The sequence below is a fragment of the Leptodactylus fuscus genome, chromosome 6, assembly GCF_031893055.1.
Source record: "Leptodactylus fuscus isolate aLepFus1 chromosome 6, aLepFus1.hap2, whole genome shotgun sequence".
NCBI classification, from domain to species: Eukaryota; Metazoa; Chordata; class Amphibia; order Anura; family Leptodactylidae; genus Leptodactylus; species Leptodactylus fuscus.
In genome coordinates this window covers 11,856,880-11,878,461 of record NC_134270.1, presented here as the reverse complement: position 1 = coordinate 11,878,461, position 21,582 = coordinate 11,856,880, and the positions used below count along the sequence as shown (strand labels likewise).

The following is a 21,582-nucleotide window of genomic DNA, read 5'->3' as shown; positions in this document are numbered from 1 at the left end:
TTCTGTATAGAGGATAGATAGTCTCCATGACAGGAGCCATCACCCGTGCAGCAGGTCCTAACAGTGGTCGCTATTTAGCCCAAATCTCTGTGTAGCCGCAGAATGTTACTGCAGTTCAGGAGCTGACCGCTAGGAGGCAGTCACGTGACAGCTCACACACACAGCCTGCTCTTTCCCCGCATTGCTTTGATGTGGAATGTTCGCGACGCGGAGAACAATAAAGTTTTGCTTGTTAGGGCGCTGGCGCGCTGCTCTCTGGGTAGGTCACAGTGTGGAGGACTCCATGTGTTACAGCCGGTGACAGCAGTGCGGAGCTCGTGTGTCCTGCTGCCCTCCTAGTCCGCCTGTAGCCATGTTACCCGCCGCCCGCTGCTGCTGGAGACTGCGGAGCGCCACCTCCCGGTGCAGGTAATAACTAGCGGTGCAGGCTGTCTGCCAGGAGGTGGGAGAGAGGGGCAGGGGCACGCGGTGTGTTCTGCACATCCATGACACATCCTGCCCAGACAATACCTGACGGAGACACTGACTTGTTGTGGCTGCAGGGATTGGAGAAATGTGATGCCCCACAATTGTATCCCCTGTCCACATGAGGGCGCCACACTGCTGAGGGGTCCTGAGTCCTGGTCATCAGGCATTCAGCACCATAGATCCTGTCCTTAAAGGAGCGGTGGTCGGGCTCCATTCATTTCAGTGGGAGTGACGGAGAGTCAAAGTACAGCGCTCATCCCCTTGAATGGAATAGCATGATGTGCACAAACACTTCCACATTGAGAGGACACAACTCCAGAATTGGGGTCTGAGCGATTGACCCCACCGATCGGCATGGCATCTCCTATCCTGTGGACAGCCGATGACTTGCTTAGAAGTGAAAACTCCTTTAAGAGGTTCTTGGCGTAGTCTGGTAGAGACTGACGATGTCATAGGTCTGCGATCAGAGAAGATCTGGCACCTGTCAGATGATATCTGCACACTGGGGTCGGACGTAGACGGACCTGCACACCCTGCTGCAGCAAAGAATCTCATTTAAAGGGGTTTTCTGGCCCCAAATCTAAAGGGGGGGTCTGATACGCAGACCCCACACACACTAGTGCACAACAGCACCATCCACTGCACAGTGGTGGATCAGACGCACTGAAGCGCCGCTCCTATGCTGCTAGGACAGCTGATCTGTATGGGGGTCTGGGTGTCAGACCTCACGGATCACATACTGATGACTAATCCGCTGTATGAAAATTTAGCTTTGGGGCCTTAAAACCCCCTTTAGGTTGGACATGCCGGATAATAAATTGGAAGATTGAAAAAATCAGATGTGCATAGACCTGGAGAGATAAAAATACAGGCTATAGTCACATGACTGTGGTCAAAAAAACATGAAAGCCTCCATTTTTCTTCCATTCGCTGGCCATCTGTTTATTATGCAGTTTCATCCACTTGGATAAGAGTCATAGGCCTCATTCACACCTGCATTTTTATCTGCAGGGTTCTGTTCCTCTTTTTCAGTGATGGGTATTGATTGTCTCACCTCGGGGTACTCACTCTGGGGGTCCGTCAGCCGGGACGTAAGCAGGTCAGCTGGTTCAGGACAGCGCTGCTCACTCAGCGTACAAAGGGTGGCGCTGGCTTTAGGTACTAAGACTGCAATGGGGCCTAAAGTCACTGCTAGTAAACCTTTCAGGGGGCTGCGATGTCCTGGAGCAGCTGTGGGGGGTCCTAGAGAGGTCATCAGTAGAGATGAGAGTACTATCCCATTTCGAATAGCACGCACACATAGGAAGGAATAGACGCAGCCGGCTGGTAAAGCGGCCGGCCGCTGGCAAAGTCTGCATGCCGGCCGCTTCCATTCATTCCTATGGGTGCGTGCTATTCTAGTACTAGTACTCACTCCTCTCTAGTGATCAGTATTACAGATGTCTGCAAATGTAAATATGATATTGTTCACAAGAAAACCCTTTGCTGACATCCACCATACTAGTACACGCTACAGCAGATCCACTGATTGGCCGCCATAGCCTCCATGTCTTCGCTGTATTATATAACAATGACTGAGGTGCCATTTTGGGGTGGATCACCGGACCCTGGAGTGAAATGCGGGGGTGGAGACAGCTCAGGGTTGTCCTCTGTATACTTCTACTACAGGTTGTGCTAGGCAGCTTGTAAAAGGAGTGCAGGGATCTCTCAATGTGTTGCAAGGTACAGTGACTGCCGTAACGGGTATAAATAAGAGCTTTAAAGGGTAACAAGGTGGCTCAGTGGTTAGCACTGTAGCCTTGCAGTGCTGGAGTCCTGGGTTCGAATCCCGCCAGGAACAACATCTGCAAGGAGTTTGTATGTTGTCCCCGTGTTTGCGCAGATTTCCTCCCATTCTACAAAGACATACTGATAGGGAAAAACATGTACATTGTGATCCCTGTATGGGACTCACACTCTACATTAAAAAAAAAAACAAAAAAAAAAAACAAGAGCTTTAGCGCTGTTTTTTTTTTTTTGTTTCGCCTCCCATAAAAAATTTTTTTTGCAAAACAATAGACATTCCCCAAAGTTAATAAATAAAACGTACCGCTACATCTGGCCCCACAGAAAAGACGCGTTATTCAAAGTTATTTTTATTTTATTTTTTCGGGGGTTAAATTGTACCAAAAACTAAATAAATTTGGACTCTCTGTCATCGTGCCGACCCGCAGAACACAGGGGACCAGACCCTTCGGCTGCAAAATGGACAATGTAAAATCAAATCCTGTGAGACAGTCGCACAAGTGCAGTTTCTTGATTTTCCATTGAGATTTTTTCCTAGTACATTGTAATATATCTGGCGCTCAATCGGAGGCAGACGGTGTTAGCGCTAGAGCCACGCCCCCTTGCCTGATACCGCCCACTTGACATTAGGGAGTCTAGTAAGCGTATCAGGCCTCAAAACAAACATCACTGCTTGTTCTGGAATGGTGGGGGCTAGAGAAAGATATTCCGTCTGTGCCCGAATCAATGGATGGGCATGTACTGAGAGATGCCGAGGAGGAGGTGGGAAATGTCCTCGGCGCTTTCTTCCAGTTTTGATAACGGCTTCTTGTTGTGCAGGTTAGAGTTATCTGCAGCGCGGTATCTACGGACGTCCAGTGCGCTTCACAATGACCCCTTACCCAGCCCGGCCTTGGACAATGCACCCAAAGTGTACCCTCCGAAAATCCAACAGCTGGTAGACCAAATAGCAAGCCTGACCCTCCTGGAAGTCTCTGACCTCAATGAGCTACTCAAGGTAAGGACAACCTGTGACCCGGGGACTGATAGAGCACTAGTGGTATAGTAGGGGGGTGGCAACAACGTACATCATCGGGGGCAACATGGCGGCTCAGTGGTTAGCACTGCAGCGCTGGAGTCCTGGGTTCGAATCCCGCCATCTGCAAGGAGTTTGTATGTTCTCCCTGTGTTTGCGTGGATTTCCTCCCATTCTACAAAGACCTACTGATAGGAAAAAAAAATATTATATATGGAAATTTGCTGGTTATTTTTAATTTTCCATGTTCTCTATATTTGAATAAAAAAAAAAATCCTAAAAAATCTTGCAAATTCCGACTCTTGCCACTAAGCCTAAATTAATCTGCAACTTCCAGTCTCAAAATGTTATGGAGCAGAGAGAGTTTTCTGGGCATGCTCTGTGACCTGTGCAGAGGTCATGGTGTAGTGAGGGGAGTAGATAAGATTGTGACTGGCGGATTCTGTGTCTTATCTACATAGACATAATAGCAGCGATCATCAGTGTGCTGTAAGTGAAGTGACTGCTGCAAAGAAATCTACAGGAAACGAGAAGTGTCAGCCTATTATTTGGCTTAGTGGCCAGAGAGAGAACTGCGGGATTTTTTAGGGCGCGCTATGGCTTTTCTAACATGATGGGTAGATGGATGTGGCAGAAATGGTGCAGATTTAACCAACAATTACAAGTCATGTCAGGTTTACTACAAGCGGAAAGTATTGATGACCTATAAGGATGCGTCATCAATATCAGATTTGTCGGAGGGTTGATTCCCCATCGATCGGCAGCTAGTACACAGAGAAGGGAGCAGGAAGCAGACAGCGCCGTTCTCTATGTAGTGGCTGAATTGAGTCATTACAGCTTAGCTCCCATTCAAGTGAAAAGGAGCAGAACTGCAATACCCGGTGTGACCACTACATGGAGTACTTGACCATCTGTCAGCTCCATAGACATGTGAACGGCTACTAAGCCCGGCGCCATACACTGTATAGTGGTAGTACTTGGTATTGCAGCTCAGACATGTGAACAGGGCTACACTGCAGTATGACCATGTCACCAATGGACGTGATGTCACTGGGCTGAGAAGAGGAAATGCAGCTCAATGTTACAGTCCCTTTAGTCATGCGCACGTGACCACTGCACCATCCAAATTTACTGTGGTCAGGCGGCCAAAGGAACCGGGCTCTGTATATTTAGAGCCCCGGCATCCTCTGTCTTCTCAGCGCCCTTCATGTGTCTTATACCTTTCGAAGCACAGATGCGGCTTTCGTTACATAGGACTGCCGGTTTGCGTACAACATGGTGACCTTGTGCTTTTGTCCTCTAGAAAACGCTGAACATTCAGGATGTGGGTATGATGCCAATGGGCGCAGTCCTGCCGGGTGCAGCCGCAGCGCCTGCCCAGGTAATTATGTATTGATCACTTATGTTATGTATTGATCATGTGATGGTGGAGATAGAAAGAAATATTCTGAATATTCTCTCCTGGGGTTTTACCAGGCGGCAGAAGAGGAGGCCGCGCCGGCGAAGAAAGAGAAGACGCATTTTACGGTGAAACTAACGGAGGTGAACGCGGCCGATAAAGTCAAACTCATCAAGGAAGTCAAGAACTGCGTGCAGGGCGTCAACCTAGTGCAGGTAAGATGGCGTCGCCATAAAGAAGGGCCTTAGACATAGGGGCTCATTTACTACTTTAACCCCTTATCAACAGCCTCCTCCACTGCCTATACACATCACACTAGAGAGTCTATATATGATGCCACCTAGCATCCGCATACAGACCTACCCAGTGTCCTTAAAGGGTTCATTCTCGATCTGTCTGCTGTATCCACATTTGTTCATAGGGGGCAGTAGGTAGATTTAAAGGGATTCTACCATTAAAACCTTTTTATTTTGTGGATAAGACGTCGGAATAGTCTTTAGAAAGGCTATTCGTCTCTTACCTGTAGACATGGTCTCCACTGCGCCGTTCATTAGAAATACCGTTTTTTAACGGTATGCAAATTAGTTCTCTCGCAGCAATGGGGGTGAGCACCAGCGCTCAAAAAGTGATGGGGGCGTCCCCACCGCTGCCAGAGAAGTGTCTCCAAGCGCCGCCTCCCTCTTCATCCGCAACGTCATCTTCAATGTCTTCTTCCGGCGCAGGCTCGTAACTTCGAGCAGAGCAGACTGCACAGGCGCACAGGCCACGGGAAAATGGCCGCTAACGATACTGTGCAAGCGGCCATTTTCCTGTGCGCCTGCGCAGTCTGCTCTGCCCGAGGCCTAGAAGTTACGAGCTTGCACCGGAAGAAGACATTGAAGATGACGCTGCGGATGAAGAAGGAGGCGGCGCTGGAGACACTTCTCTGGCAGCGGTGGGGACGCCCCCATCACTGCGAGAGAACTCATTTGCATACCGGTAAAAAACCGTTTTTCTAAGGAACGGCACAGTGACAACCACGTCTACAGGTAAGAGATGAATAGCCTTTCTAAAGACTATTCCGACGTCTTATCCACACAAAAAAAGGGGTTTTAATGGTAGAATCCCTTTAAAGAGGACCATTTATATCGTCATAGTTGTGCGGTATTACAAACCTCCAGTATGTGTCCTAGTGCCGGAGATATCCGCACCAGTATCTCCCCACTGTCAGAAGGGCGGGCCTTACAACCTAGTGTCATCACTGGGCGGTAAGGAACATCCCCTCTGACAGTACAAGGCTATGGAAGAACCGTCAGGGGGGCGTTCCTTACCTACGAATGATGACACTAGGTTGTAAGGCCTGGCCTTCTGACAGTGGAGGGATATCGGTGCCAAAACTAACAGCTCCAATATCTCCAGGACTGGGGTGTATACCGGAAAAGCCGCACGGTCTGGTGGTATATAATACCGTACGTCTATGGGGACATGAAAGCTCCTCTTAAAGAGGCAGTGCCATCTGAAAAGTCAGCGTATTCTAACAATCCATGTCCAGACGTACCGTAAATGTGTGATCCCTCTGGTTCTGCTCACTCGCTGTACAAGCTGTAGGGCGGGTGTAGATAGTGCAGCGCTGCCCCGTACACGTCAGTAGTACCGCAGATCTAATACTGATGACCTAAGGATAGACAATCAATAGTAGAAACTGGATAACCCCTTTAATAACATGGCTGTTGATCGTTGATGGGTTAATAAGTTACAGGCCCGCTCCCCTCTGACACATTGTTACGCATGAGCAGCAGAGTGTAAAGTTTACAGTACACGACTCCTCGCGCACACATCCATCTCAATAAACGCCTCATTTTCTAAACAGGCCAAGAAGATGGTGGAGTCCCTGCCGCAGGAAATCAGGGCGAATGTGGCCAAGGAGGAGGCGGAGAAGATAAAGGCAGCGCTGGAGGCTGCGGGAGGGAAGGTTGTGCTGGAGTGAAGGACTCGGACTCTGTGAGACAGTTATTGTGGGTCATTATTGGGGTTCACATCCTCGCAACCTCAAACTTCAAGATACCCGATGTGGCCCGGGCCAAGGACATAGACAAAGTGTGTGTTCTTGTGGTCGTGGCCTGACGTTACGGGAGTGCTGCTGTACGGTCTCTGATCGAGGTTTATGAAGGGGAGCGCTGTATACGGCCGGGGTGGGTACGGAGTGTTTGACCTGTAACGCACACCACTGATAATCCCGTGTTAATGTCCATTATCTAATCTTCTTTTATACATTAAACTCTTACCTTCAGGCTGCGCCCTCTTTCTTCTTGCGTTGCTTTTTTCGTGCATCTATTATTTCGATGTACTTTGGACTGAGCATTTAAAGGGATGGTGCGGGGGATACAGAACTCTATACATAGTAATAATGTGCTTAGTGTATAGATGTGTCCAGAGTCTCCATGCTTCTACATGATCACCAGCTCTGCTGTACTCTGGTGGCGGGTGTGTAGAGTAGAGCAGAGTTAGTCATGTGACCAGGAAGGGAAGCTTAGGAATAAGATTTCCAGTCCACCATGCGGTGATATTAATAAAGCTAACAATTGGGGCACTGGAGGACCATAGTCTATACCATGTGTCAGAGACAGTGGCCGCTGGCTCCGTGCCCTCCGTGCTATTTTAGGTGCCTGTGAGGTCACAGCATTGGGTTGCCGGAAGACCATTGTCTATACTATACGTGTCTAACACGGCACCCTGATTATTAGCTTTGCAGAGTGCAGTAAGGCCCGGGCGTCTCTGTGCTCAGCCTCCACTGTTGTTGCCCTGGCTCTCTGACATCACCAGCTCTGCTCTACTCTGGCTGCAGATACTTGGAGTTGGTCAAGTGAACAACGGTCGAAACCTCAAGAGGGGAGCCATGGACTAAGGCTTCCAGTTTCCCCCTCCTCACTGCATTCTGCAAAGGTAAAAATTGTCTATACTACATATGTCAAATACAAGGCCCATGGACTGAACCCGGCCATCTGTGTCACTATGTGGCCCGCAAGGTCTCTCGCTTTCCCAGGAGGATGCGGTGCTTGGCAAAGGCAGCGACATCAGCACAGGTTGGAGGGGGGCTGTATATATGCACAAGAGGACTCAAATTGCAATTTTCTTCCCATGCTAGAGTCTCCAATGTGTGTTCTCATGAGACTCCATCTCTAATGCTCAGTTAGTAGAGTAGGGATCGAGGGGTCGAGCCACCGGCAGCCAGTGTGCAACAGCAGGGATATGGGGGCCATTGAGAAGATAGCGCTGGAACCTCTGCTTTCCCTGTTGTGGACTGGTAATGGGACAGTTACAATTTCAGATATATATATATATATATATATATATATATATATATATATATATATATATACTGTATATAGTAAGAATAGGAGAACTACTGTAGCGTGCTGCTGGTTGTTGTCCGATCCCTGCTTTCTTCTTCCTTCCCTGTCACATGGCTCCATTCTTGCGGCTTTCATTTCATTTCTGGCAGCAGAACATAAATTCCCAGGTTTTGTGCAAAGCTCAGGATTAAGGGTTTATATAAATCTACAGAAGGAGCAGTGAAGTGCTTGTACACAGCAGTCTATGGACATCTGCCTGTTCTGTATACCGTCCTCTGCTTCCTCATAAGTAGATAAGCCATCGTCTGCCAGATGTGCGGGAATACACTCTTGTTGCCGGCTCCTTGCCCTGACAGATCAGGCAGTATGTTCATTGCATATAGTAGGGTATATCATAATATAGAAGTCTTACTGTGGAAATCCTTATAACTTGGCCTTTACTAATTCCGGATTATTTAGGACGTCGTACAACCAGAACCCATATACCTCCTGCTATCTGCTCCTCTCCTGCCTGCTAAACTGCTCAGTTCACTACTCAGATTTGTTTTCAATGAAGACAGACTGCACTTCATAGAAGTCTATGGAAAGGAAGAAGAGGAGTTAGTGCGTGAAGCAAAAATACATGCAAGTTTATAGCAGGTATAAATGCAGTAGGAGCCGCGTAGATGGGAATAAAGGTCTGGTGAGGTAGTTACGTTACTCTGTCCTATTCCTCCTCCTTCCCCTCTCCATAGACTTCTATAAACTTACATACACATCTGCCTGGAGGCCCTCTTGTACACAGGACAGCAACTGGACTGTGTGTGGTTGGTCTTGACCCCATTAGTGGAGGTTCTGCCCTCTTTTAGGACATCAGTAGAGATGAGCGAGTACTGTTCGGATCAGCTGATCCGAACAGCACGCTCCATAGAAATGAATGGATGCACCTGGTACTTCCGCTTTGACGGCGGCCGGCGCTTAACCCCCCGCGTACCGACTACGTCCATTCATTTCTAGGCGAGCATGCTGTTTGGATCGGCTGATCCGAACAGTACTCGCTCATCTCTAGACATCAGGTATGGTTCCGCACTATTCTTGTCACAAACAGCGTAAGACCAGGTGAATCGGACATATATACCAGCCCAACCGTGGCTCTGCTGAACTGCACCAAATGCATTAACCATGTTTCCCTGGGTCAAAAATGGCCTTGAGAACCTGGCCATAGGGTTCATGGGAAACAGAATGCACAACACACGTGGCGTCTGTATGCAGTCTGTGTTTTCCCCTATCATTAGAATAGACAGTGTGACCCACAGACAGGAATAGGACCTGCTCCATGTTTTGTACCTTGGTCCTTCGGCCCCCACACGGGTCCATAAACACTATATATGTATATGTATGTATGGGGCCATAGAAATGAGTAACAGATGTACAGACCAAAACCCCGTTGTGTGCAAGGGGCCTTACAGTGGTGGTGCAAGCTATAAATGAATGAATTCAGAATGAATGAATACAGATATAGCTGACTGTATATAGGCCTACTGTCTATTCACTACCAGACACACAGGATTATATTCAGCAGTGCCCGGGAGTTATAGATTACAGGTGAGAGGCCCCTGGAGATACATCATTTACTCTCTTCACACACAAACCAGTTTTTCGAGTAGGAAAAAAACATGCAATAAATAAAATGACAGCAAAATTTGTGAGATACAAGAAGGCCGCTGGAGTCGCACGTCCCGACACCAACATATGAGATACTCGGCCTGCAGGCTAAGTCATGGCGGGCTGTGGAAGGGTTAAGATGGAAGTCATTTGTCTTAGGCCTCAAATGGGGCCTTGTGATGTCTTTGTATGGAAATAATAAGCGTCCTGTTCCATCTTGCCACAGATTCTGTGGCGCGAGACTCTCCACTGGCTAGGCCCGTCTATCTGGGGTGCAACGCGTGAATGTATACATAGTGGTCATTTACATGGGGGCATCTGGAGCTGATTTTGAGGCAGATTTCCAGATTTAGGCGGAGGCCCTACATTGCAGAAACGCAGGTTTTTTTGTTGCAGATTTTGCTGCGTCTTTTGAACCAAACCCAGGAGTGGATAAGGAAAAAGACAGAAGCATAAGAACGACCTGTAGATTTCCCATTCCTTTTGGCTAAAAAGATGCAAAATCTGCAACAAAAAAGGTTGCGTGTCCGCAACGTGGGGTCACAGGCTAAGGCTCGCAAGTATAAAGCGCTATGGGGAAAAACATGGCGGGAATCCATCCCGGTTCTTCCCGCAGCGCTTTAAACAGAAAGTTCACAGAGGTTTCCTCCTCAGACTTTCTGTTACTATTACATCTTCAGGAAACCGCCGGCGTTTCCGTAGATATAATTGGCATGCTCCGATTTCCAAAATCGCGCCTGTTTTGGAAATCGCATCGTGTCCATGCTGCAGCTTTTCCCTCAAAGTGGGCATGTGATTCGCAAGAATCCCATCCACTTTGCAGTTACTATAAAACGCATACGATTTTTCCCGCGGCGCAAATCGCAGCGTTTCCAGCCCACGGGGCCTCGGCCTTAGGCTGGAATCTGTCTCCCAGTGTTCTCGAAGAAAGGCAGCGACAGACGCTTCTTCTTCTACAGGACACCGGAAAAAATAAAAGTGCCCTGCTCCATTATCCTGCAGATTTCATGGCTGATTAAACCGCGTAACCCGCGGCGCGAGGCTCAGACCCGTTATATCTGAAACTAATAAGCAAGCAAATGGGATTTTTTGCTGCCAGAATCTAAAGTGGATTATTCTAGAATAACAGAATATATATATACACAAGCAGGACGTCAGTGCAGAAAATTGGCATTAAAATCGCCAAGTATATGCACGGAATTCCAACTTGTGCAGATTGTTGAACATGGACATGTGACCTTGACGCAGATTTCAGTGCCAATTTTTGCAGAGAAATCTGAAATCTGCATTTGTAATAGAAAACTGGGATAAAAGACAATGTCACTGCAGTCAGTACTTGGATGGCATTTCAGCTCTGCCCACCACTACCCAGAGGGCACAATGTCGTCCGCCGCTGCTCACGTGAGACTCGGGATCTACAGCAACTTCTTATCTTCAGTTCTTAGAAGCTCCAGATACGTTTACATAAGTGTGAATGATATGAGCAGCTGCCACTATATACAAAGGCAACGCTGAGATATCTATACGGGGTAAAGTGAACTGGAAACTGTGGCCTTGCCAATGTAGTCAGGAACCATATAGTGGGCACAGGGCGCGCTAAATAATTGTCAGCATTTATAAGGCCTTATTCACATGTCAGAGATTGTTATCCAAAACCAGGAGCGGAGACTTCGCAGAGGTAAGGTATAATGGAAAGATTGGCACTAGGGATGAGCGCACCGGCACGTTACAAGGAGACATGGGCGAACCTCACAAGATATGTTTTGGGTCCCTGATTCGTTTTGGGTTGATCAAGTTCGGATAAAACTGGAAGTGACATTATTATACTGTGAGGGTAAGGTCACACGGAGGTTCCGGTCCAAAAGATGAGTAGCCACGACTGAAAGCCAGAGCACTGCACCGGCATCCGGCCGCGCACTCCGCTCCGGATTAGGCCCAATGAATGGGCCTAGTCGGGAGTATCTTCAGGCCGAATTGTGAGGCGAAACAGTCCCCAGGGTATAATAGGTGGACGCCCAGAGGAGGTGACAATAAGAATAAAACACTCATATTCACCTTTCCTCACCGCTTTTGGGCCCCCTTACAGTGTCCGGCGCTCTCTATCAGTCTCCTCTGTGGCGTCCACATGTACTAATCACAAGCCCTGACACATGATGTCACCACCAATGTCAGACACCACAAGGAGGCCCAAAAGATGGGGGAGAGGTGAGTATGAATGTTTTTTTATTTTAGTCACCTCCCCTGGTCCTGCACCTATTATACTCTGGGGTGTGAAGAGACCTTAGAGTATAATAATTTACCGCTATGTATGTCTCGGTGGCCATTTTAGTTAGTCCGAGATGAATCCCCAATTGTTCGGTTTCATTACAAAGTAGTTACTGAGGGGCATAATACTGTGTGTAGGGGCCACTATGGGGCATAATACTGTGTGCAGGGGCCACAATGGGACATAATACTGTGTGCAGGAGCCACTATGGGGCATAATACTGTGTGCAGGGGCCACTATGGGGCATAATACTGTGTGCAGGGGCCACTATGGGGGATAATACTGTGTGCAGGGGCCACTATGGGGTATAATACTGTGTGCAGGGGCCACTATGGGGCATAATACTGTGTGCAGGGGCCACTATGGGGCATAATACTGTGTGCAGGGGCCACTATGGGGCATAATACTGTGTGTAGGGGCCACTATGGGGCATAATACTGTGTGCAGGGGCCACAATGGGACATAATACTGTGTGCAGGGGCCACTATGGGGCATAATACTGTGTGCAGGGGCCACTATGGGGCATAATACTGTGTAGAGGGGCCACTATGGGGCATAATACTGTGTGCAGGGGCCACTATGGGGCATAATACTGTGTGCAGGGGCCACTATGGGGCATAATACTGTGTGCATGGACCACTATGGGGGATAATACTGTGTGCAGGGGTCACTATGGGGCATAATACTGTGTGCATGGACCACTATGGGGGATAATACTGTGCGCAGGGGCCACTATGGGGGATAATACTGTGTGCAGGGGCCACTATGGGGTATAATACTGTGTGCAGGGGCCACTATGGGACATAATACTGTGTGCAGGGGCCACTATGGGGCATAATACTGTGTAGAGGGGCCACTATGGGGCATAATACTGTGTGCAGGGGCCACTATGGGACATAATACTGTGTGCAGGGGCCACTATGGGGCATAATACTGTGTGCATGGACCACTATGGGGGATAATACTGTGTGCAGGGGCCACTATGGGACATAATACTGTGTGCAGAGGCCACTATGGGGGATAATACTGTGTGCAGGGGCCACTATGGGGTATAATACTGTGTGCAGGGGCCACTATGGGACATAATACTGTATGAAGGGGCCACTATGGGACACAATACTGTGTGCAGGGGCCACTATGGGGGATAATACTGTGTGCAGGGGCCACTATGGGACATAATACTGTGTGCAGGGGCCACTATGGGACATAATACTGTGTGTAGGGGCCACTATGGGGCATAATACTGTGTGCATGGACCACTATGGGACATAATACTGTGTGCAGGGACCACTATGGGGGATAATATTGTGTGCAGGGGCCACTATGGGGGATAATACTGTGTGCAGGGGCCACTATGGGGGATAATACTGTGTGCAGGGGCCACTATGAGGCATAATACTGTGTGCAGGGGTCACTATGGGGCATAATACTGTGTGCAGGGGCCACTATGGGGCATAATACTGTGTGCAGGGGGCACTATGGGACATAATACTGTGTACAGGGGCCACTATGGGGCATAATACTGTGTGCAGGGGGCACTATGGCCATAATACTGTGTACAGGGGCCACTATGGGGCATAATACTGTGTGCAGGGGCCACTATGGGGCATAATACTGTGTGCAGGGGCCACTATGGGGCATAATACTGTGTGCAGGGGCCACTATGGGGGATAATACTGTGTGCAGGGGCCACTATGGGGGATAATACTGTGTGCAGGGGCCACTATGGGACATTATACTGTGTGCAGGGGCCACTATGGGACATAATACTGTGTGCAGGGGCCACTATGGGACATAATACTGTGTGCAGGGGCCACTATGGGACATAATACTGTGTGCAGGGGCCACAGTGGGACATAATACTGTGTGCAGGGGCCACTATGGGGCATAATACTGTGTGCAGGGGACACTATGGGGCATAATATTGTGTGCAGGGGCCACTATGGGGTATAATACTGTGTGCAGGGGCCACTATGGGACATAATACTGTGTGCAGGGGCCACTATGGGACATAATACTGTGTGCAGGGGCCACTATGGGGGATAATACTGTTTGCAGGGGCCACTATGGGGCATAATACTGTGTGCAGGGGCCACTATGGGACATAATACTGTGTGCAGGGGCCACTATGGGACATAATACTGTGTGCAGGGGCCACTATGGGACATAATACTGTGTGCAGGGGCCACTATGGGGGATAATACTGTTTGCAGGGGCCACTATGGGGCATAATACTGTGTGCAGGGGCCACTATGGGGGATAATACTGTGTGCAGGGGCCACTATGGGGGATAGTACTGTGTGCAGGGGCCACTATGGGACATAATACTGTGTGCAGGGGCCACTATGGGGGATAATACTGTGTGCAGGGGCCACTATGGGGGATAATACTGTGTGCAGGGGCACTATGGGGAATAATACTGTGTGCAGGGGCCACTATGGGGGATAATACTGTGTGCAGGGGCCACTATGGGGGATAATACTGTGTGCAGGGGCCACTATGGGGAATAATACTGTGTGCAGGGGCACTATGGGGAATAATACTGTGTGCAGGGGCCACTATGGGGGATAATACTGTGTGCAGGGGCCACTATGGGGGATAATACTGTGTGCAGGGGCCACTATGGGGGATAATACTGTGTGCAGGGGCACTATGGGGAATAATACTGTGTGCAGGGGCCACTATGGGGGATAATACTGTGTGCAGGGGCCACTATGGGGTATAATACTGTGTGCAGGGGCCACTATGGGACATAATACTGTGTGCAGGGGCCACTATGGGGCATAATACTGTGTAGAGGGGCCACTATGGGGCATAATACTGTGTGCAGGGGCCACTATGGGACATAATACTGTGTGCAGGGGCCACTATGGGGCATAATACTGTGTGCATGGACCACTATGGGGGATAATACTGTGTGCAGGGGCCACTATGGGACATAATACTGTGTGCAGAGGCCACTATGGGGGATAATACTGTGTGCAGGGGCCACTATGGGGTATAATACTGTGTGCAGGGGCCACTATGGGACATAATACTGTATGAAGGGGCCACTATGGGACACAATACTGTGTGCAGGGGCCACTATGGGGGATAATACTGTGTGCAGGGGCCACTATGGGACATAATACTGTGTGCAGGGGCCACTATGGGACATAATACTGTGTGTAGGGGCCACTATGGGGCATAATACTGTGTGCAGGGACCACTATGGGACATAATACTGTGTGCAGGGGCCACTATGGGACATAATACTGTGTGCAGGGGCCACTATGGGACATAATACTGTGTGTAGGGGCCACTATGGGACATAATACTGTGTGCAGGGACCACTATGGGGGATAATATTGTGTGCAGGGGCCACTATGGGGGATAATACTGTGTGCAGGGGCCACTATGGGGGATAATACTGTGTGCAGGGGCCACTATGAGGCATAATACTGTGTGCAGGGGCCACTATGGGGGATAATACTGTGTGCAGGGGCCACTATGGGGCATAATACTGTGTGCAGGGGGCACTATGGGACATAATACTGTGTGCAGGGGCCACTATGGGGCATAATACTGTGTGCAGGGGCCACTATGGGACATAATACTGTGTGCAGGGGCCACTATGGGACATAATACTGTGTGCAGGGGCCACTATGGGACATAATACTGTGTGCAGGGGCCACTATGGGGGATAATACTGTTTGCAGGGGCCACTATGGGGCATAATACTGTGTGCAGGGGCCACTATGGGGGATAATACTGTGTGCAGGGGCCACTATGGGGGATAGTACTGTGTGCAGGGGCCACTATGGGACATAATACTGTGTGCAGGGGCCACTATGGGGGATAATACTGTGTGCAGGGGCCACTATGGGGGATAATACTGTGTGCAGGGGCACTATGGGGGATAATACTGTGTGCAGGGGCCACTATGGGGGATAATACTGTGTGCAGGGGCCACTATGGGGGATAATACTGTGTGCAGGGGCTGCTATGGGGCATAATACTGTGTGCAGGGGCCACTATGGGACATAATACTGTGTGCAGGGGCCACTATGGGACATAATACTGTGTGCAGGGGCCACTATGGGACATAATACTGTGTGCAGGGGCCACTATGGGGGATAATACTGTTTGCAGGGGCCACTATGGGGCATAATACTGTGTGCAGGGGCCACTATGGGGGATAATACTGTGTGCAGGGGCCACTATGGGGGATAGTACTGTGTGCAGGGGCCACTATGGGACATAATACTGTGTGCAGGGGCCACTATGGGGGATAATACTGTGTGCAGGGGCCACTATGGGGGATAATACTGTGTGCAGGGGCACTATGGGGGATAATACTGTGTGCAGGGGCCACTATGGGGGATAATACTGTGTGCAGGGGCCACTATGGGGGATAATACTGTGTGCAGGGGCACTATGGGGAATAATACTGTGTGCAGGGGCCACTATGGGGGATAATACTGTGTGCAGGGGCCACTATGGTGAGGCCTGTCCGCTACCCTTGGCCCTATGACTGACTCCACAGCATTCTGGAGCCTCTATAGCCCCCTGTACAGACAGTACCACAACCTCCGTAAGCTGCTTCTATCCATCCTACTATACTTTCTGGACTTGTCCTATTGCAGTCTATGGTCCGCCTGATAACAGGGAACAATAGCTGTCACCGCAGATGTAACGCGTGGAATTCATTTTGGCATTACTTACGCCAACGACCTACAGAACGGCTGAAACCTACACCCGAGAACACGGCTAATGAGGAGAACCGGGCGACTAAAATAACACACAAGGGAGGGCAAAGAACACACGTGATACACGGGACATCGCAGGAGATCCCGTGACCTTGGGAGAAACATTCTGTACACGTTTATAGCCGTCCTGAGGTAGAAGACAAGACATGGAGGAGAGTCCAGAGCCCCGGCCTGAGATCTGACACCAACCCCATGAGACGCCAGCGAATAGATCTATGAAAGTAGTTATGGCCATGCTGATTCCGGGGTTACCATAGGATGTCACAGAGGGTTTGGCTTTAGTATGTGTGCACATTGGCTGCCGCAGGGACGTGCCCCTGTCGCTCTGTGTAATAAGCGGGCCGCAGGTAAACCTATAGTGCGTAGAAAAAACTTCCAGATCTATAAATTTTGGATCCCGGTGTAGATGTGCTCTTGTTTACCGCCCAGGACTGTCTGTTCTGTGACCTCCAGGTCAGGCACGTACGTCGTAAACAGGTGACAATGTAGGCCAGAGGTAGGCGGCCGCACAACAAGTCCCGGCTCACACGGCAGATAGCGTGCAAGATATGCTGGTACTTGTAGTTCTGGCACCGATCCATTCACAATATCCCAGCTACAATACTGCAGTCAGGTGTAGGCATTGTATTCTAGGGGTATACAGATCTATGGCATGGGAAGGGCTGGATGTAGCAGCGCGCATCAAAAAACGCATCAATACTGTATCACATCTACTTTAGAAATTCCAGTTTTCCGTTCCGCCATGTGGGCAAAAATCAAATTCAAGCTGGATTATGCATCGCTCAATGGACACCGAGAGCGCCTGGGGAATCCCACTGACTAATAATGGCGTCTGTCAGGGTTCATTATAGTGTCATTCTATGGGGAAAATATAGCACTATTGTGGCAGAATCTGCAGTGGAGTCTCCTACTTGGTGTGAACACAGAGTTAGGGCTCATGCACGCGACCTTGTGCTAGGTCAGTGTGTTACCCATTCATTTCTGAGGGTGCATGCACACGATGGAACGCGGCACTGGTTCTTGCACGATAACTCTTGTAAGAATCAGCGCTGCCAAACACAATCTCATTGGGTTCCGTTCAGCGCGCGTAACACATTGAAATCAAGGGGAGGATAGTCAACCCATTGGATTAAACGGAACCCATTGACGTCAATGAGATTGTGTTTGGCAGCGCTGATTCTTACAAGAGTTATCGTGCAAGAATCAGTGCCGCGTTACATTGTGTGAATGCACCCTGGGCAAGTCCTATTCCTGTCCGGTTTTGTAGCCGAGAATGCACGGGCTTCACACAATTGTGTGCAAGGGGCCTTAAAGGGGTTGTCCCGTGCTAAATGATAACACCTCAGGTGATAGGAGTGTAATATGTAGATTAGTGTATTTTGGGGTTTAGGCCAGGATACCCCTTTATAGGTTTTGTATAGCATACTTGTCATCCTTTAGGAGTTGGGCTCAAGGAGGCCCAGTGTGCAAAAATTGTCATACACCTGTGTCCCTTTTAATAAAGACTTTGGGGAGGCGTCAAGACCCTCTTTGTGACATGACCGGAGTATAAAGTATATATACTATGGCTGACGGATATGGGAGCAATCTTCTGGCCCCAAACAGTCACCCACTCTTCTGGGATGCCGGAAGGTCACCCCCTGGATGTTTCGGGAGAGTTGTTCAGGGCCCAAATTGCAGAAACGCAGCTTTTTTGTTGCAGATTTTGTTGCATTTTTTTTAAGTCAAAGTCAAGAATGCTATGAAAGGATTGTGACATATCTAGGAATCTCTTAGGGCTTGTTCACATGGGGCTAATTTTGGCCCGGAATCCACCTCGAAATCTTCCCCCTCACAATAGGGGTCTATGTAGACTGCTAGCGATTTTTTTTCCACTAGTGCTTTATTCCCGCTTGCGGAAAAAAGAAGCGAGCTGCCCTTTCTTGAGGCGGACGCCGTAGCGGAAATTGCCACGGCGCATCTGCGTCAAGACAATCCCTCCGGACTAGGCCCATTCATTTGGGCCTACTCCGGAGCGGGAAGCCGCGACTGTGGCCGGCGCATTTTAGTCCTGATCCTGCATCAAAATTAGGACTGAAATACGCTGTCACTAGCCCCGTGTGAACTAGCCCTTCTGCTCAATCCATTCCTGGCTTTAGCTCAAAAAAGCGCTGCAAGTGTCTTACCCGCTAAATCGCTGCACTCTAGTGGTCTCCGCCAGTCTTAGGCTATGTTCACATCTACGTCAGTCCGTCTGATATCAGAACTTTCGTGTTTGGAGTATACAATAGATCCCCGAGTTGTGTGTGTCTATATGCATTAGGGTTATGTGTGTACATGTAGCAGAGTTGTGTGTGTGTTTTTTGGTCAGGGTTTTGAGGCCGCATCCAATGGGAGCCACTTAGGTCTTTTTTTCCAGGTGCCATTTCTTCCGGCTCCCGGAAAAAGAAGCGAGGCGCTCCTTCTTCAGGCCGTGTTTCCTTGCAATTCGGCCTTAAGACACACCCTCCTCTGGACTAGGACCATTCATTGGGTCTAACCTGGAGTGGAGTGTGCGGCTGGATGCCAGTGCAGTGCACCAGCTTTCAGTTGCGGCTACCCGGTTATTGTGACATGACCGCCTCAGATTCTGATCCAAAAAACCCAGTGTGAACTTACCCTTAGGGTTGTGTGTACGTATATCAGAGGTGTGTGTGTAATCTTATGAGGAATGTTCTTGTGCTGTGACTAGACTATGGGGTTGTCCCAGTCCAGGAAACCTTCTTCAGGTGAAGGGATGTTGCAGCATTAGGGTGAGGTCACACGTTGCAGAAATGCTGCATTTTCCCCACAGATTTATTTGTATAAAGCAGCAGAAATCTTTTTCCTATTTCCCCGCAGTCTATGTAGCTGTAGCTGTGCAGCCTTAGGCTTGATGCTGCCTGGTACAGTCCCAGCTATCATCCGCACATCATACGCGTGTTTATGAAAAATTCAGCAAAAACGTTGTGATTCCCCATAGACCGATATGCTGAGGCCTCACATTGCAGAAATGCAGCATTTTTTTGTTGCAACTCTATGGTTGAGGCCGCACATTGCATAAATATAGCTTTTTTTGTTGTTGTTGTTGCAGATTTTGTTGCCGTTTTTTCAGCCAAAGCCAGGACTGGGTTGATCAGAAGGTGATCTTCTTGTATATTTCCCATTCCTATAGTAGTCGTTCTTGGCTTTGGCTCAAAAAAACGCAACAAAATCTGCAACAAAAAAAGCTGCATTTCTGCAATGTGAGGCCTCAGCCTAAGGCCGGGGACCCCACAGGCCGGAAACGCCGCAGGAAAAATCACAGCGTTATCCCATGCCCACTTTGCGTTTAAAACGAGCGCAGTTTTGGAAATCGCGACATGTCAATTATATCTACGGAAATGCTGGTGGCGACATTATTACAGGACCCCTTATACATGTTACACACGGATGTCTTACAACACGGGACTCCGGTACATGTTACACACGGTCGTCTTATAACACGGGACCCCGGTACATGTTACACACGGTCGTCTTATAACACGGGACCCCGGTACATGTTACACACGGACGTCTTACAACACGGGACTCCGGTACATGTTACACACGGTCGTCTTATAACACGGGACCCCGGTACATGTTACACACGGTCGTCTTATAACACGGGACCCCGGTACATGTTACACACGGTCGTCTTATAACACGGGACCCCTTATGCATGTTACACACGGACGTCTTATAACACGGGACCCCAGTACATGTGACACACGGACGTCTTATAACACGGGACCCCAGTACATGTGACACACGGACGTCTTATAACACGGGACTCCGGTACATGTCACACACTGACGTCTTATAACACGGGACTCCGGTACATGTCACACACGGACATCTTATCACACGGGACCCCAGTACATGTGACACACGGACGTCTTATAACACGGGACCCCGGTACATGTTACACACGGACGTCTTATAACACGGGACTCCGGTACATGTCACACACTGACGTCTTATAACATGGGGCCACGGTACATGTGACACACGGACGTCTTATAACACGGGACTCCGGTACATGTCACACACGGACATCTTATAACACGGGACTCCGGTACATGTCACACACTGACGTCTTATAACACGGGACTCCGGTACATGTCACACACGGACATCTTATCACACGGGACCCCAGTACATGTGACACACGGACGTCTTATAACACGGGACTCCGGTACATGTCACACACGGACATCTTATCACACGGGACCCCGGTACATGTTACACACGGACGTCTTATAACACGGGACTCCGGTACATGTCACACACGGTCGTCTTATAACATGGGACCCCGGTACATGTTACACACGGACGTCTTACAACACGGGACTCCGGTACATGTTACACACGGTCGTCTTATAACACGGGACCCCGGTACATGTTACACACGGTCGTCTTATAACACGGGACCCCTTATGCATGTTACACACGGACGTCTTATAACACGGGACCCCAGTACATGTGACACACGGACGTCTTATAACACGGGACTCCGGTACATGTCACACACTGACGTCTTATAACACGGGACTCCGGTACATGTCACACACTGACGTCTTATAACACGGGACTCCGGTACATGTCACACACGGACATCTTATCACACGGGACCCCAGTACATGTGACACACGGACGTCTTATAACACGGGACCCCGGTACATGTTACACACGGACGTCTTATAACACGGGACTCCGGTACATGTCACACACTGACGTCTTATAACATGGGGCCACGGTACATGTGACACACGGACGTCTTATAACACGGGACTCCGGTACATGTCACACACGGACATCTTATAACACGGGACTCCGGTACATGTCACACACTGACGTCTTATAACACGGGACTCCGGTACATGTCACACACGGACATCTTATCACAC

The 21,582-nt window shown here is 49.3% G+C and overlaps 1 protein-coding gene across 1 annotated transcript; it reads left to right on the top strand.

The window, feature by feature from the left end:
• The first annotated feature begins 259 nt into the window (after nucleotides 1-259).
• On the top strand, nucleotides 260-6,931 carry MRPL12 (mitochondrial ribosomal protein L12). Its single transcript, XM_075278189.1, has 5 exons — nucleotides 260-408; nucleotides 3,073-3,250; nucleotides 4,572-4,649; nucleotides 4,745-4,882; nucleotides 6,517-6,931. The coding sequence occupies exons 1-5, from the start codon at nucleotides 353-355 to the stop codon at nucleotides 6,631-6,633; spliced, it is 567 nt and encodes a 188-aa protein (XP_075134290.1). The 5' UTR covers nucleotides 260-352; the 3' UTR covers nucleotides 6,634-6,931.
• The last annotated feature ends 14,651 nt before the right edge of the window (nucleotides 6,932-21,582 follow it).